Below are 18,365 nucleotides of genomic sequence, written 5' to 3' on the forward strand. Positions count from 1 at the left end.
GTGAGTTCATTCGATTCTTGCATTCGATTCTTGCATTCGATTCTTGATTTCCAATATTTCTCAACGATGAAGACGGACGTTAGTCCTTGTTCTCTCGATCTGCCCCCCCACCTGGGGGAACTGATGAAGACGTATGGAATGCTGTTGGAGTATCGAGTCTCGTACACCGGGTCACGGGCAACCGTGACCTTGGTGTACGGAGACCGGATTCAAAAGAAAGGAAGATGGAGGAAGAGGAGACGTGTGCCAGCGGCGGCGCAGGGGGGGTCAAAACCGGTGGCTAAACCGCCGGCGGCGACTCCTTCTGTTCGACCGCCGAACACCGCTCACCCGAGCAAGAAGACAAGAGCAGAAGAGGTTCCGGCCCCGGATGTTCAAGCTTCTATGCCAACGGAAGAGCCGGAGACGGAGTTCGACACGGAAATCTGCGTCACACCGTACAACCGGCCACCTGCACCAATTCCTACGGAAGCGCTTTCGGACTTGTCGCCGATTATACTGGCGACACCCGTTGAGGCGCAGGCCCGGAAGGTGGCCGTTGTCAAGAGGAAGGCGACCACTCCCCCGAGTGCCATACCAGCCAAGCCGAGCCGCCCCTCTCAACCGCCGGAGACACACGAACAACCAGTGGAGCAGTGGTCACTGCAGGCCAGCCGTCTCCCCCAGCGTTACCAACAACTGGTTAAGAACAACATCCGGGATGAACGTCTACTCATGAGCAGACCCAAGGCCCTTTCTTACAATCCATTGCCAGACAATCCAGACGAGGGGGAGTTCGCTGTACATCGACTCAAGACGCGGGAGGGACACGACGCAGTTTGCGTCACCATCTGCCGGAGCGGAATATTCAGCCAAGGTGTGCTATTCTTGGAGATGGACAACCCGACACTACATCGTGTTCTTAAAACCATCGCGGGGACTCATTACCGTTCCATCACCAAGGAGTTAGCAGACTCCGACTACCGGCAGTTCCTCCCGCAGCTTGAGATCACCGGATTCATCGGATCCCCCTAGACGCCAACCTCCTTTCCTCCGTGAGTAACCTCCTTTTTTGGGCTAGTTAGACTTTAAACGTTTTCGAAGCAGTTCTAAATTCTTATGTTTATTTTTTTATAAATAGTCTAACGCATTTTATTTTGGCGCCCGTTCAATTGCTCAAAATCACCTTAAAACTTTTCGGCCGAGCAGTCTTAACCATTTTTGGCTAAAATTTTAGAGTCCAGACATGTATCGGTATGCAGTACTCTTTGTAGACTTAGGTAAAAAACAGGCTTCACCGAGGAATCGAAATTCAGCCAATCAGAACACGGCTCCCACTCGGTGTTACTTCAAGTTTATGAAGTGTCTGCTATTTGGTCCGCGCTCACTAAATGGCTTTTTTCCAAATTCCGCCCACCTCAAACTTACCCCCCCCCCCCCCCCCCCCCCCCCCTGCTCCGGAGTCAGTCACTGGCGAAGTCAGAGGCTAATCCCGTAGTGGGCGTGCCTGAACCCTTGTGGATAGGGGCACGTAAATATAGTTGCCCAGCCCAATCAGTGAGTCGTATGCTCTCTAACAATAATGAGACATATAACGCCTCGGTGGTTGTCCTAGATGTACAAATCACTGAGGTGTATCCTCCCTAATAATAATGAGATGTATAACACCTCGGTGGTTGTCCTAGGTGTAGAAATCAATGAAGTGTGTAAACCATGTAAATGGTGGAAAAATTAGTTAAATATATTCACTACTCCCCATCTTGAATTTTATTATTTACGTTTTTTACAATTTTCTTATATTATAAATTATATAGATCTGACGGCAAAGAATCATCGTGTTGTTTGGTCAGACACCCAGGATGTTGCTGGGACAAGACTGGTGTATGATGGGTGCCCCTACATGGTGTTAGGGAAAAGAAGACTTGAATGCCAAAATGGCCCCAACAGGCACAAAAAACGCAAAGAGAAACAAGAGGCAGAGAAGGTGTTAAAAACGTTTCCTCGTTCTCAGTATATAACTCACTTTGAGCTTCATAGAAATATTCTCGGAATTGTTGCATTTAACAATATGTTTTACTTTGTTAGAACTATATATACAGTCAAACATCGTTATCTCGATGTTGAAGGGACTGGACCAACATGCTCGAGATATCGGTAGCTTAAGATAAACAACAGTTTCCTGATAAAAATTATCACAAACACAAATTTATGTTTGCAAACTTAACAACACTAAACAGTATAGTCCTTTTCGTATTTTAAGATAACCCTGTTTTATGTGTTTGAATTTCTTCATGCTGACATGGTTACTTATTTTATAGTCCATTAAAATTGTGGCTTAGGAATGAGAAACAGTTTCTATCAGTTTGTTACAAAATTGTTTACAAATTACTAATTGATCAAGACTTCTTTGTTCACAAATTCGTCTGGTTTTTGTGTGTAGAATATTACTTGTTTTTCAGTTTTATTATTATTATTGATTGTGATATAAAAATAATTATAAAAATGTAATTAGTAATTTCTATTACTACATGCATGTATAGCAACTGGTAAATTTGTTTAAATTGTTTTGGCTACATGTTATTATTTATAGTCAAAAGAATCAGAAGATCATGCGTACTTGAAAAAAAGAAGGTTTCTTGTTCAGGACACCAAAAAGGTCAACTGCCCTGCCACAATTCACCTGCGGGAAATTGCTTGTTTCCCCAAATATCAGGTATATTTTGTGGCACATTTTGAACAAATCTCGCGGTTGTATTTTTTGTGATTATTTTTTGTGGGGGGGGACGTTAATTCTTAGTTTTTGAGTACCCCTGAATTTGTTGAAACTTCACCAGTTTAAGATGGAATAAATTGCCATTGGTCTCGCCAGATCAATTTGATAATGGCCGTATTTGGTAGTTATTCACAAACTAGTGACATAGGTGAAAGACAGGTCACGCGTTCCATGACCCTTCAACTTTCAAGACCGCAGTGGCCATCCAGTACACTTCAGTCCACACATGGGAGAAAGAGAGAGGGGCGGGAGGGAGGGGTATGTGTGTTATGTGCTTTAAGTGTACATTTTTAGTGGATATTGCTGCCTTAATATTGAAAAAAACCCTTAAAATTAGTCAATATAGTATCTACAACAATTTCGGTACTTACTATTGTAATTCTGCAACTAACACTCATTGTTGTACGCGTGATAAAATATCAAATTAATTACTAACAGCTTTAATTCACCCCAAATAGTTAAAACTCGAATCAAATATGTGTAGCAGACTGTCACAGGACTGGGCTCCAGTTTACCCAAGCAGCATCAGTATTGCCGATAGCCGTGTTCTTTATAGGGGGCGCGATGTAGTTCAGTCGTCAAACCCTTGCAACTAATGGCAAAATGTAGCGGGTTTCCTCTCTAAGACTATATGTAAAAATTACCAAATGGTTGGCATCCAATATCTGATGATGAATACATCAATGTGCTATAGTGGTATCGTTAGACAAAACAAAGTAACTGTTGTTCTTTATCACGCCTATTGACGACTAGGCAAAACAAAGTAACTGTTGTTCTTTATCACGCCTATTGACGACTAGACAAAACAAAGTAACTGTTGTTCTTTATCACGCCTATTGACGACTAGACAAAACAAAGTAACTGTTGTTCTTTATCACGCCTATTGACGACTAGGCAAAACAAAGTAACTGTTGTTCTTTATCACGCCTATTGACGACTAGGCAAAACAAAGTAACTGTTGTTCTTTATCACGCCTATTGACGACTAGGCAAAACAAAGTAACTGTTGTTCTTTATCACGCCTATTGACGACTAGACAAAACAAAGTAACTGTTGTTCTTTATCACGCCTATTGACGACTAGGCAAAACAAAGTAACTGTTGTTCTTTATCACGCCTATTGACGACTAGGCAAAACAAAGTAACTGTTGTTCTTTATCACGCCTATTGACGACTAGGCAAAACAAAGTAACTGTTGTTCTTTATCACGCCTATTGACGACTAGGCAAAACAAAGTAACTGTTGTTCTTTATCACGCCTATTGACGACTAGGCAAAACAAAGTAACTGTTGTTCTTTATCACGCCTATTGACGACTAGACAAAACAAAGTAACTGTTGTTCTTTATCACGCCTATTGACGACTAGACAAAACAAAGTAACTGTTGTTCTTTATCACGCCTATTGACGACTAGACAAAACAAAGTAACTCTTGTTCTTTATCACGCCTATTGACGACTAGACAATTTAATCATTTAAAGTCTCAACAATTCCATTTGAAACGAAAATAATAAAAAATCTTTGTAATCTATTTATTATATATTCCCAGTTAAAGTGCAACATCTGAAAAATACAGCTTCAAATTTGTCCCACTCGAGATCAGTTTTGCCTAAAGACAGTTGTCCCATCCTCCTACAAACAGGTTTTTTAAATCTAATAAATGACTTCTTCAAAGGTGATCATTGTACATAAGTGGATGTGCATTTGAAAGACTTACATTCAGTTTTATGAAAAGCCATGACCAAATTATTGCTGACTTTCTATTTCCAGATTAGAAATTAGAATTTGAATTTTAAAAAGTATTCAATAAAATTCTTAAAAGTGTTTTTAACTATAATAAATAGGTTGTGACAAAGTCATGTCAAAAGAATATTTCATTACATATAATTTCAGCACAATTACAATCACAAATGAAGTGTGGGTAACTGACACAACCAAAAAGGTCAATTGTATTTGACTTGTTTTTGAACTTGCCAAAATTCTCTGAATTTGAAGCATCAAGTTTTCACGTACATACAGAAATGTGTAGTGCACAAGTAATATCTGATCACAAGAACAAGAGAACTAAGTTTTCTGCAAAGCAATTTTTTTATTAACTTTACTTCAAATGATTAACTGACATATATGTGGCAGATGATGTTTTAATATTGTGTAAATATGTAATTTGTTATTTTAATATTTCGCAGGTATTTGTCAGATATTGTTGTCTGCCAAATAGTATTTATTCTATTAGTTTTCTCAATCAGGTACCCTTTATCTGATTGGCTAATAGCACTGCATGCTTTTCACGTGCACACACTACATGAACAGCAGACATGTTTGACGGGTTTTGACAGGCGACAGATCAGAATACATTATAGGTACAAATTAATTTCTTTCTTTTAGTTAAACATTATTAATAATATATATAAATATATTGCTCACATACTAGCGAATTAATGCAGATAAATGATTACATTGTTTTGATAATAATATAACTAATTGTGCAAGTTCTAGGAGTTCTACGACTAAGTATAACAAACTACTAAATGTTTTAAATTATTTCTAAAAAGGAATCATATAAATATATTATATCAATAACACTTAATTCTTCAGCGTAAAGATATGTTTGTATTTTAAACATCAACTTATTTTAATATTTCCACTATCATAATTGTACGAAGATATGCGTGTATGATTTATGAGTGTATGCTGTGCCAATGTTTTATTTTGTTGCAGGTTCGTAAGCATCTGTAGTTTATGATGCTTAATAGTTTATAATTTATTCCCCAGGTTTTCACACACCCTTATTGATCACCGGCATTGTTTACGCTCGTGTACCACATACAGGGTATGACATAGTTAGTTAGTAATCAAGCAGTTATTTCAATTAATTATTAATCTTAAACTTCATTATAACATAATTGTAATATTTAATATAGTAAGTATTTTTTTATTCTGACAACATTCCACAGTAATTTATTTTAAGTCAATTAGGTTAATGTGTTCACTAAATCTCAACCATTTGTTATTCTTGTAATTACCTCCCCTTGGAATTGATTATCCCGATATCTATCATATACATGTAGGTGTGGACCAAAATGTTATTCAGGTTTAGTTTAATCAAACAGATTGTTTGATTAGGAAGATATTATAGTTTAGTAGATGTTACTTATAACCGTGACATTAATGGGATACGAATTGAAATGTTAATATATATTTTTTTAATATTGATGACCTGTGATGGACATATTTTTATGATGTTGTGATTGACATGTATGATCGAACTATTTTTATGACGATGATTTTTATGACGCATACATGTAATTATTTATAATGAACGCCTGTTATATATTGTATATTTTATTCTTCCAGGGCGTTGTTTGCAATGACATAATGAACTTTATGAAGTAAATCATTTCCAAACGTCGTGACGTGTTGTTTTCGTCCTTTGAACCCTGTTACAAATTGGAGCCGACGTAGGGACATCAATTCGTTTGGACCTGAACATCGTTGGAATGCCACAAGTGTTGTGAAAACTGTTGATAGTGATACAGACTGTGATTGAATGGTATTTAACTAGCTAAATGTGATCTTTGTCAATTCCATCATGTATACTTTGGCGCCTTGAATATTTTTGTTGTGTGTGTGTAAATTTATATTTTTGGGGGTTTATTTTTTTTATGTGAGCTCACAATAATTATTGCCATTGCAATTGATGTACATGCATTGTGTATACAAATTTTTTTACACTTTAATATTTTTTTTTACTGACATTTATTGATTAGATTTGGATTGTGATTTTTCAGATACAATTTTGTCAGTTTTGTTAGTCCATCTTGTACTTAGCTGGTCTACACATTCCCATTTTTTGCTTTAAACAAAAATATTATTCTGTAGTTTCCCATTTTTTTGCTTTAAACTAAAATATTATTCTGTAGTTTCCGGTCTTTGTACCCATATATTCCATTTATTGTACTCGACTTGCCTGCTATGTTTCCTATTACCCATTTACCTTTCAGTAGTAAACAACTTTGTTTTTGAGTTAAGTATTCAGTGTGTTTAGAGATTGTGTGTTTACCTTTCAGTAGTAAATAACTTTGTTTTAGAGTTATCTCCCCTTCATCTTATATATTTTTTATTTTTTTATTATTTTTTTTACGCTGTTTAAGTATTCAGTGTGTTTCCCCTCAGGTATGTATCGGTAAGGCTGATAATGCTTGAAAGTGTGAGTTGCCCTTAAAAATTAAAGACACCACTTACTAATTATTAAATTATAATAATTAATTAATTATAAATTTCACTTAGGTAGAATTAACTACTAGTTATTAAATATTAGTATAGTTACACATTTTGAAAAATAATTAATAATTTACACATGCATTTAGGTATATTGACTGTTTGACCATGGACTGAAGATAACTACAGTACATTTGCACAGCACTTAACATTTTTTTTTTCCTGCACATTTGTACTTTGTAGTAGTTTATTCCTATAATTATTATTCGTACTGGTGTTGTTTGACACAAGTGCATTTGTTCTTTTCCTGAGTAGTTTATTCCTATAATCATTATTTGTACTTGTGTTTAACACAATTGCAATTGGAAAGACCAATTGTATGTGAAAGGAAAGTGTTCTGTAAGACTACTGCCCAACTGTGTTGAGTTTGACAGTTTACACTAACTTCAGTACTAGCTATACTGAAGTTATTTGATAAATACACAATTGCTATTTCGCCATTTAACTGATAACACTTTAACAGTTTGGTTTCATTCTGTTTATAAATTTTTGATTTGTTTTCCAGATTTTGTCGGTGATAACCAAAGTATAGTTTTGCCTCATCGAACCACACTTTAGAATTGTTTATCCATTTGAGACAGGTTTTATATTTTGGACTTGTGGTTTGTCTTGGTTTGTGATATTTTCAATATCCATTTAAGACAGAGGTTTTATATTTGAGTTGAAATTCTAAGAATTTCAGAACACTGATGAATGTTTTCATATTTATGAAGACATATACTGTTTATTCTCTTTAAAATAAACTGGCTTTCTTGTATATTTGGTGATCTTGGATTGGAGTTGACTGTGTTCATAGTACCATCTATTTGGGAATTGTTTATATTCAGTTTATTGTTTTATCAAGTTGATTTGATCTTCAGCCATGGAACTTGATGAACAACAGATTGGAGAACTGGTCAATGTGTTTCATAAGATGGGGTTGGAACCCAAATTGGATACATCTGACGATTTAAAGACATGGATTCATGGTATGTCGCAACAGCAAGGACCGCTTTTAAAGACTGAGGATCCTTTGCCACCACCACCACCACCCAAGGAATCTGCTGTTTTCCCACGTTTTCCAAAATTATCCTTCTTTAGTGGTGATAGGCAGGGAAAAGATACTACTTTTGATTTGTGGACATACGAAGTTAATTGTTTAATTCAGGACAAGGCTTACGGTTCAGAGGTCATCAGTCAGGCCATCAGACAATCACTTAGAGGGGAAGCTGCTCGGGTTGCCATGAGATTGGGTCCTAAAGCTTCAACCAAGGATATTTTGGCAAAACTTGGAAGTATTTTTGGGACAGTACAACGCAGGGAAGCTTTAATGGCACAGTTTTATGGTGCGAGTCAGGGTGCTGAGGAAGATATATCGGCATGGGGATGCCGTTTGGAACACCTTTTGTCAAAGGTTACAGAACATCATCCAGTTCCATTGTCAGAGCAAGATGAGATGTTGAGAAACATGATCTGGAGTGGGTTGATACCAGGCATGAAGGCGGTTTCTGGTCATAAATTTGACAGCATACATTCCTTTGATGCTCTTAGAATTGCTTTGAGGGAAATTGAGTATGACATGAAGAGTAACCTGGCGAGTGCTGCGACTGCACTATTCAAGAAACCTGCTTCGGTGAAGATGGCATCAGTATCAGATACTGTAACACGAACAGATTTGGATAAACTCACTTCAGTTGTACAGGATCTTTGTAGTCAGGTTTCAGATTTGAAGCATAGACAAGATTCTACTTTTGTTAATCAACAGCAGTTTCAGAATCCAGCCAGTCAGCCGAGACTCGATGCACCATACAACCAGAGTAGAGGTGATAGGAAGATGTTTACTCGTGGAGTTACACCGTATTATAGCCAACAGTCTGGACCAAGACGTACATCGCAATATGTGGATGACACAAGGCCAAAGACGGGAATGCCAACTCGGAATTACAGTCAGCACACTTCATCTTTTCCAGATGGTAACAACTTTGAGGATGCAGGTGTTACAGGTTATGAATATCAGGAACCTGTGTGTTATAGATGTGGTTATTCTGGACATATTGTATTAGGTTGCAGAGTGCGAGTTGATCACTTACGCCGACCTTTAAACTCCCGAGGGCTTATGCGAAGGGGGCGACCATAAGTCCTGATGCTCGCCCTACAATGAATCATATACCGGATGGGTTAGTTGGTCATGCTAACGAAGTAGATGTCTTTATTGAAGGTGTACCAGTGTGTGCTCTCTTAGACACTGGTGCCACTGTTTCCATCATTTCAGAATCATTTTTTGTTTCGAATTTGCAGCATATCCCTCTAGAACCGGTTGGAGATCTTCTCAACATTGAATGCGCAGGAGGAGAAAATCTTCCTTACAAGGGGTTTGTCGAGGTTCAACTCGCCACTACTGGTGGTGGAATCGACACTGGTTGTGTACCTTGTCTGTTTTTGATTGTCCCGGATACACAATATAACGCCCGTGTGCCTGTGTTGTGGGTACCAACATCCTGAGTTGTCTAATAACAGAATGTAAGACTAAACATGGAAACAAATTTCTACAAAAAGCTCCATTATTTACTCCATGGTACTTGGCTTATAGAAGTATGGTTTTGCAGGAGAAAGACTTGGCAAGGAATGATTGGTGTTTGGGTTTTGTCAAAAGTGCGGAAGATAAGAACATTTTGGTTCCTCCTAATAGCAGAGTGGTTGTAAGAGGTCGAGTTGATAAAGGTTTGAAATCACCGAAGATGTGTGTGTACTCCTCCAATCGACGTCAAGGTCATCTCTGACAGATGACATTGATATTGAACCTTCTATTGTCACCTATGACAGTGAAAATTTGGACATTATTGAAGTTCATATCTGCAATGTAACGTCTCGAACTGTAATTGTTCCACCACGAGCACTGCTTTGTGAACTACACCCAGTGACTTTAGAGGATCCACCAGTCCAACAGCCAGTTGACATAACAACATTGTTAGATCAGGTTGAGATTGAGAAAGAAGGCCTTACTCCAGAGGAAGTGGAACAGGGAATAAAAGTTGTCAAGGATTTTCAGGATATATTCTCTAAAGGTGATGAAGATCTTGGTTACTCTGGTCAAGTTCGTCATAGAATTGATTTGTATGACTGTACACCATTCAAACAACGACATAGACGGATTCCTCCATCCATGTTTGAAGAAGTGAAGAGTCATCTACAACAACTTTTGTCTGCTGGAGTTATCCGACGATCACATAGTCCATGGGCTTCAAATGTTGTGCTTGCTAAGAAGAAAGATGGTAAACTGAGAATGTGTATTGATTATCGCCAATTGAACAACCGGACCATCAAAGATTCTTACGCTTTGCCACGGATTGATGAACTTCTGGATTGTTTGGGAGGAATGAAATACTTTTCAGTTCTCGATATGAAAAGTGGTTATCACCAGGTGGAGATCGAGGAAAAACACAAAGAACGGACTGCTTTTACTGTTGGACCTCTTGGGTTTTATGAGTTTAACAGGATGCCATTTGGGTTGTCCAATGCCCCAGCAACATACCAACGTTTGATGGAAACTTGTCTGGATGAACTGCATCTCAATATTTGCATGATTTACATTGATGACTTGATTGTATTTTCAAAGTCTTATGAAGAGCACGTCCAGAGATTGGAGACAGTATTTCAACGACTTCGCGACTGTGGGTTAAAGCTTGCTCCAAAGAAATGCAATCTATTCAAACATCGAGTGAAGTATGTTGGGTACATTGTTTCTGCAGATGGCATAGAAGCAGATCCAGAGAAGGTGGATAAGATCAAGCAGTGGCCTACTCCGAAAACCCCGGAAGAAGTTAGAAAATTTCTTGGATTTGCAGGATATTACAGGAAATTTGTATCAAACTTTTCCAAGATTGCGAAGCCATTAAATGAACTTATGCCAAAATCCGCTTCTAAAAAGACAAGAAGACAGGCTTCTGACGCAGTGCAGTGGAAATGGGAGAAGGAACAAGAAGATGCTTTGAAGAATTAAAAAGTAGACTTTCTTCTCCACCCATATTGGGATATGCAGATTACAACAAACCTTTTGAGCTCCACACGGATGCATCTGCTCAAGGTTTGGGAGCTGTATTATACCAGGAACAAGATGGACTTTTAAGAGTCATTGCCTATGCCAGTAGAGGAGTGAGCCGTTTCTGAAAAGAATTACTCAGCTCACAAGCTGGAATTTTTATGTCTAAAATGGTCAATTTCTGAAAAATTCCATGATTATTTATATGGGCATGATTTTATTGTGGTGACTGACAACAATCCGTTGACATATGTATTGACTTCTGCTCGTCTTGATGCCACTGGACATCGTTGGTTGGCTTCATTGGCGAATTATAATTTCAGTATCCGATACAGACCAGGCAAGGCTAATGCCGATGCTGACACACACTGTCAAGGTTACCAGAAAACACAGATGTTTCACAAGAAATGGAAAGTTTGTCAAACGATTCCATTCAAGCAATTTGTAAGTCAACTTGTGTTTCCAATTTGGCTGAAAGTTTGTGTTTGTCCATTGATGTTAGTGACTTTGATGATACCGATATTACAGAGGACAAATGTGTAGAGAATGCTCGTGAATGGAGACGTTCTCACAACAAGGATCCAGCACTTGCCACAGTCATCGGACATTTGAGGAATGGAACCAGACCTGACAGGTTGCAGTATACTGGAAATCAGGAGATGATCGGATTTCTGAAGACCTTTCAACAGCTTCAACTTAAGCGTGGTGTTTTGTACCGAATCACTAAAGTGGATGGTGAGACACACGAACAGCTGGTCCTTCCAGACAGATGCCGATTGGTGGCTTTGAGCAGCTTGCATGATAATGTTGGACACCCAGGCAGAGATAGAACATTATCACTCATTAAAGAACGATTTTTCTGGCCGGGAATGACAAAAGATGTTGAGGAACATGTTCATAACTGTGTGCCTTGTTTACGCAGAAAGACACCTACAACAAGTAGAGCACGTTTAGTCAGTATAGAAACTTCACATCCGCTTGAACTTGTATGTATGGATTTCTTGACATTGGAACCATCGAAAGGAGGGCAACAGTATATCTTAGTAGTTACCGACCATTTCACCAGGTATGCGCAGGCATATCCCACCAAAAGCATGACTGCAAAGACTACAGCAGAGACGTTTTTCAACAACTTTGTAGTTCACTATGGAATTCCAAAACGTATTCATTCCGACCAAGGAGCTAATTTCACGGGAAAACTGATGCAAGAGCTGTGTGCCATGTTGAAGATTGACAAATCCAGAACCACACCCTATCACCCAATGGGTAACGGCATGTGCGAACGCTTCAACCGGACACTCTGCAACATGCTCGGAACTTTAGATTCGAACAGCAAGAAGAATTGGAGAGTACATGTAGGTCGTTTAGTTCATGCATATAATTGCACACGTCATGAAACTACAGGTTATTCTCCATTTTTATTGATGTTTGGACGTCAACTGCGTTTACCTGTGGATATGGCTTTTGGATTGGACATGGAGACGAAGAAATCCAAATCTGTAGCAGCCTACAACAAAGAATTACGAGAACATCTAACACATGCTTATGATTTAGCCTCCGCTGCAGTCAAGAAGTCTCAAACAAGACAAAAACTGTATTATGATCAGAAAGCAAGAGCTGCAGTGTTGGAACCAGGAGATAGAGTGCTAGTGAAGATTGTTGCGTTTGATGGTAAGCACAAACTATCAGACAAGTGGGAAGAAGATGTGTACATCGTTCAGAATCAACCAAATCCATCCATACCAGTTTTCATCGTTGGCAAGGAAAATGGAGATGGTCGCAAGAGAACGCTACATAGGAATTTACTACTTCCCATAGGATCCATTGCTCCACAGGAACCTTTGGTACCAGTCCCTAAACCAAGGAGGAATCGGACGTTAACATCTTCAGTAAAAGATAGCACCGAGGTGAAAACTACTACCGTAGTTGACAGTGACCAAGAAGTTGAGTCTGGGGATGACGATTTAGTTATTATCTCCGCCTACCCATCTGATACTTCAGTTTCAGCTGATATTGCAGCTGATGGGCCATCTGAGGTAGAAGCAGTACAGGATGACCAGAGAGAGGACATGAGTGCTGATGATGAGGTTCTAGGAGATGTAGAGGTACCCGAAGATGCTGCTGTATCGGAGACATCAGAAAATGACGTTTCCAGTGAGCAGGAATCGGACGAACCCCCAACTCAACTGGTGTATGTTGATCCCGACCCAAGTAATGAAGAAAACGACATTGTTTCTGAAGATAACAGAGTTACTCCACCTATGCCCCAACCTCGGCGGTCGAGCCGACGACGCACAGAGCCTACGTGGATGACTGGAGGAGATTATGTCTTTTCAGCAGTGTCACAACCTGACTGGTATGTACGTGCCAATTACCTCAGATCTCTTCAAGCTGAGGGGGTGTTTACAACACCGTCAGAGTTTGGCCATGCTATTTTAAGTTTGGTCAGCGGTAGTGTTAAATGACGAGGACGTCATTTCACGGTTGGGGGAAGTGTGTGGCAGATGATGTTTTAATATTGTGTAAATATGTAATTTGTTATTTTAATATTTCGCAGGTATTTGTCAGATATTGTTGTCTGCCAAATAGTATTTATTCTATTAGTTTTCTCAATCAGGTACCCTTTATCTGATTGGCTAATAGCACTGCATGCTTTTTACGTGCACACACTACATGAACAGCAGACATGTTTGACGGGTTTTGACAGGCGACAGATCAGAATACATTATAGGTACAAATTAATTTCTTTCTTTTAGTTAAACATTATTAATAATATATATAAATATATTGCTCACATACTAGCGAATTAATGCAGATAAATGATTACATTGTTTTGATAATAATATAACTAATTGTGCAAGTTCTAGGAGTTCTACGACTAAGTATAACAAACTACTAAATGTTTTAAATTATTTCTAAAAAGGAATCATATAAATATATTATATCAATAACACTTAATTCTTCAGCGTAAAGATATGTTTGTATTTTAAACATCAACTTATTTTAATATTTCCACTATCATAATTGTACGAAGATATGCGTGTATGATTTATGAGTGTATGCTGTGCCAATGTTTTATTTTGTTGCAGGTTCGTAAGCATCTGTAGTTTATGATGCTTAATAGTTTATAATTTATTCCCCAGGTTTTCACACACCCTTGTTGATCACCGGCATTGTTTACGCTCGTGTACCACATACAGGGTATGACATAGTTAGTTAGTAATCAAGCAGTTATTTCAATTAATTATTAATCTTAAACTTCATTATAACATAATTGTAATATTTAATATAGTAAGTATTTTTTTATTCTGACAACATTCCACAGTAATTTATTTTAAGTCAATTAGGTTAATGTCTTCACTAAATCTCAACCATTTGTTATTCTTGTAATTACCTCCCCTTGGAATTGATTATCCCGATATCTATCATATACATGTAGGTGTGGACCAAAATGTTATTCAGGTTTAGTTTAATCAAACAGATTGTTTGATTAGGAAGATATTATAGTTTAGTAGATGTTACTTATAACCGTGACATTAATGGGATACGAATTGAAATGTTAATATATATTTTTTTAATATTGATGACCTGTGATGGACATATTTTTATGATGTTGTGATTGACATGTATGATCGAACTATTTTTATGACGATGATTTTTATGACGCATACATGTAATTATTTATAATGAACGCCTGTTATATATTGTATATTTTATTCTTCCAGGGCGTTGTTTGCAATGACATAATGAACTTTATGAAGTAAATCATTTCCAAACGTCGTGACGTGTTGTTTTCGTCCTTTGAACCCTGTTACATATATGTAACACTAAAAGTAACTGAAGCAACATTTGCGAATCATAAAAACTAATAAGAACATATTTTAAAAATAAAACATTTGTGTTCGGCAACTTGTTCATCTAAATTGTAAGAAATACATTAAAAAAGTACAAAACATATGTACACACCTTTTTACAAGATAGGATTATTTGCTTAAAATACCCAATTAAGAGAATATTAATTTGAGAACATTAACACCAAATATTAATTAATCCATGAAACAATTTACAAAAGTTACATGTTATAAATTAAGTTATAAAATATTATCTTTGGCACTTCTGTGTTGAGTTGCATAACTTACACTTTATACCTTTATTAATCGTATTACCACCCGAACCTGTTGTTATTAACATCGTTTAATTTCTTGTTTCTAATGAAATCTAGATTTCTGTCAATGATAAAAGGGCGAAAGAGAAAGCGTCACATAGCATCAAACAGGATCTTCATGATAAGACACTGGAGTGGGAAAAAAGGCTATGGATTTCACTTCCAGACAGTGAACAACACAAGAATCACATTGTAGGAGAGGAAAGTTCATTTCATGTTTTTAGTAATCTACAGTTTTTCTTTATAGTGACCTGGAATTGCTATAAAAGTATACTTCATTGTTTAGACAGGGCTTGTAGATTATGGTAGGTCCACTCCCATGACTAGTGATATTCAATGTTGGGCTAGTAAATAACTACTATTGCCATGCCCGACAGCTAGTGAATTTTTTGGTGTCAACTGTTGCAGTTAAGTATTTTGTAAATATAAATATCCTCACCCCACCCCAACCTCCAATGTTAGTGTTTTTAAGCTCTATCTCCCTCTTTAGGTGACGTATCTGATTATTACTATTATTTAGCAATATTATATTAACCTAAAAGTGAAGTAAGGCTAGTACATTTTTAATCATAGCTAATAAAAAAAAAGAATTTCTAACTTTGTAATGTCTCAAATACAATGGAGGTTTTATATTTTGTTTTATTCAGATTGGTGGTGTTCTACAGCCAGTGGATGAGGTCATACGCCTAAAGATAAGAGAACTGGTATCATAGGGTGTAACATCAGTCCAAGGAACCAAACGACATTTAGATATATTTGTTGCAAAAGACCTGTTTCTCAACAAAATTAAACCAAAAAAAAACAACCGCAGATTTTACCCACATATTAATGACATAAGGAACCATATGTATTTAGCTACAATGGAATTAAGACATTCCAAAATTGATCAAGATGATTTGGAGGCAAAGATACAGATTTGGAAAGATCAAAATCCAGATGATCATTACTTTTTTAGACCCTGTGTGGGCAGTTATACTTCACAATTTGAGCAAACCAATGTTGAAGTTGATAACATCTTTGATGACATTGCTGCTAAAAATAATGATCATAGCAACAATTGATTGTTTGTTCACCAAACCCACTGGCAGCGGCATCTGTTGAATAAATACGGCAATGAAATTTGTTTATTGGATGCCACATACAAAACCATGCGTTATGCACTGCCTCTTTCTTTTGTCTTGTGTGAAAACCAATGTTGATTACAAGGTTGTTGGCACATTCATATGCCAATGTGAAGACAGTTTTTCAATCAAGGAGGCTTTGCACATCTTAAAGTCGTGGAACAGCAAGTGGTCACCATCATATTTCATGACGGATTACAGTGAGGCAGAAATCAATGCTATAGAATCGGTGTTTCAGGGTTTGTAAAAATATGTATGTCTTTTATGTTTTTGTTTGGTTCTATGTTATTTATGGCAGAATTGTATTCATTTCCTACTTTTGCCCATTTGTTCTTACAGTATATATATATATATACACATACACGCATACATACACCACACACACACACACACACACATATATATATATATATATATATATATATATATATATATATATATATATACATACACACACACACACATATATATATATATATATATATATATATATATATATACATATACATATACATATACATATACATACATACATACATACATACATACATACATACATACATACATACATACATACATACATACACACACACACACACACACACACACACACACATATATATATACACACACACACATATAGATATATAGACAGACAGACATACATATATATATATATATATTTATCATATAATATCTTACATTTTCAGTGCAATCAAAGTATGTGAAATTTTTCAGATCACATACTTTAAGAATTAGATGTAAATTAGTCGAGGTCTCGGCACTAGGTTTATTGACATTGAAGCAAACATACTTCGGTGACACTCCATGATTGACATATGCATTCATAGTCATCAAATAAAAACATTTCAATGGCAATTTGACACTGAAAGCTGTCCAGCATTCAGAAAACAAAAAATGTTAGGCATAACTTTATTTTGATGTAAGGACATACATAATGATGTCATTCGAGTTTGATGTCATTGCCATTCAAAAATACACAGCGCCACATATTGTTACGTCATTTGAATATCTAGTAATGGCGGACTGGAAGTAAAGTTGCGTTAGTGAGGTGGCTTAGTGACAAAATAGTTACACGGTGGACAAAAGTGCCATTTTTTCACCAAAGCACCACATGGGCCTGTAGATTTAAAAAAGGTCATGCTCCAAAAATTGTGATGACCGGAAGGGTCAAGTATGACGTCATTATGACGTCATGAAGTTGATTTTCTTATAAAACAAAGGCAGTGTCTTAAATACAAATTATCTTTGGATGGCAGACACTGGAAAGGGTCATGGGTGTTTCCAGCTGTGTGCACAGTAACCTTATCCTACACTGAGATGGTAAATTGTGCTCCCTGGTATTGTAGCAGGTTGCTAGAAGCTCTTAACAACTTTAGAAAAACAATTTGTCAAACAAAGCAAAGCCTTAAAACCAGTTATAACAGATATATTTGTTATACTAATTATTACATGAAATGTAAGCTATCATACCAGTTATAACAGATATATTTATTACACTAATTAAACACGAAATGTAAGCTATCAGAGTAAACTGCACCACCTGTAGTGTTGAGCTACTGACTGAATTAATAATCAACCGTTAAGATAAGTTAATACGTTTAATGATTTTTAATACACAGTAATTTAACGAAACAAAATGAATACAGGGCCAGTAACTATATTCGGCATTTTTCTTTAAAAGTTTTCACTCGTTCTAAAGTCTACGTTTTGACATGTTCTAAAACAAAATTATGTTCTTCAACTTAATGATTTAAACAGCAATTTAGAGAGAATAAAATGACAAATATATTTACAATCAACGTGTAATGATTCCTAGCATAATGCGCATTTTCGTAGGTTTTACAAAAATACACAAAAATCTCATCGTGTGTAAGATGTTTGCATGCAACATGGGTCATATGTTACTAAAACAATGTTTAGAAGTTATATGTGATTAAAACTTACTAAAATAATATGAAATTAGCAAATAATTTCCACAATTCTACTGTCCATGCAAGTAATACTACTAAAG

General features: G+C 36.8%; 2 protein-coding genes across 3 annotated transcripts in view; one reads left to right on the forward strand and one right to left on the reverse strand.

The window, feature by feature from the left end:
- LOC121376830 (nicotinamide N-methyltransferase-like) overlaps positions 1 to 18,365 on the reverse strand; it is a 70,140-nt gene that overhangs the window by 17,712 nt on the left and 34,063 nt on the right. The gene's annotated exons all lie outside the window — the stretch shown is intronic.
- LOC121376829 lies at positions 1,491 to 9,476 on the forward strand. Of its 2 annotated transcripts, XM_041504608.1 has the most exons (4): positions 1,491 to 1,963; positions 2,570 to 2,692; positions 5,521 to 5,578; positions 6,103 to 9,476. In XM_041504608.1, exon 4 carries the CDS (start codon positions 7,889 to 7,891, stop codon positions 9,140 to 9,142), a length of 1,254 nt encoding a protein of 417 aa, XP_041360542.1. In that variant the 5' UTR covers positions 1,491 to 1,963; positions 2,570 to 2,692; positions 5,521 to 5,578; positions 6,103 to 7,888; the 3' UTR covers positions 9,143 to 9,476. The 2 variants fall into 2 exon arrangements, with proteins under 2 accessions (XP_041360542.1, XP_041360541.1); XM_041504607.1 differs by having other exon boundaries at positions 1,491 to 2,692.

This window comes from Gigantopelta aegis, chromosome 7, assembly GCF_016097555.1.
Source record: "Gigantopelta aegis isolate Gae_Host chromosome 7, Gae_host_genome, whole genome shotgun sequence".
NCBI classification, from domain to species: domain Eukaryota; kingdom Metazoa; phylum Mollusca; class Gastropoda; order Neomphalida; family Peltospiridae; genus Gigantopelta; species Gigantopelta aegis.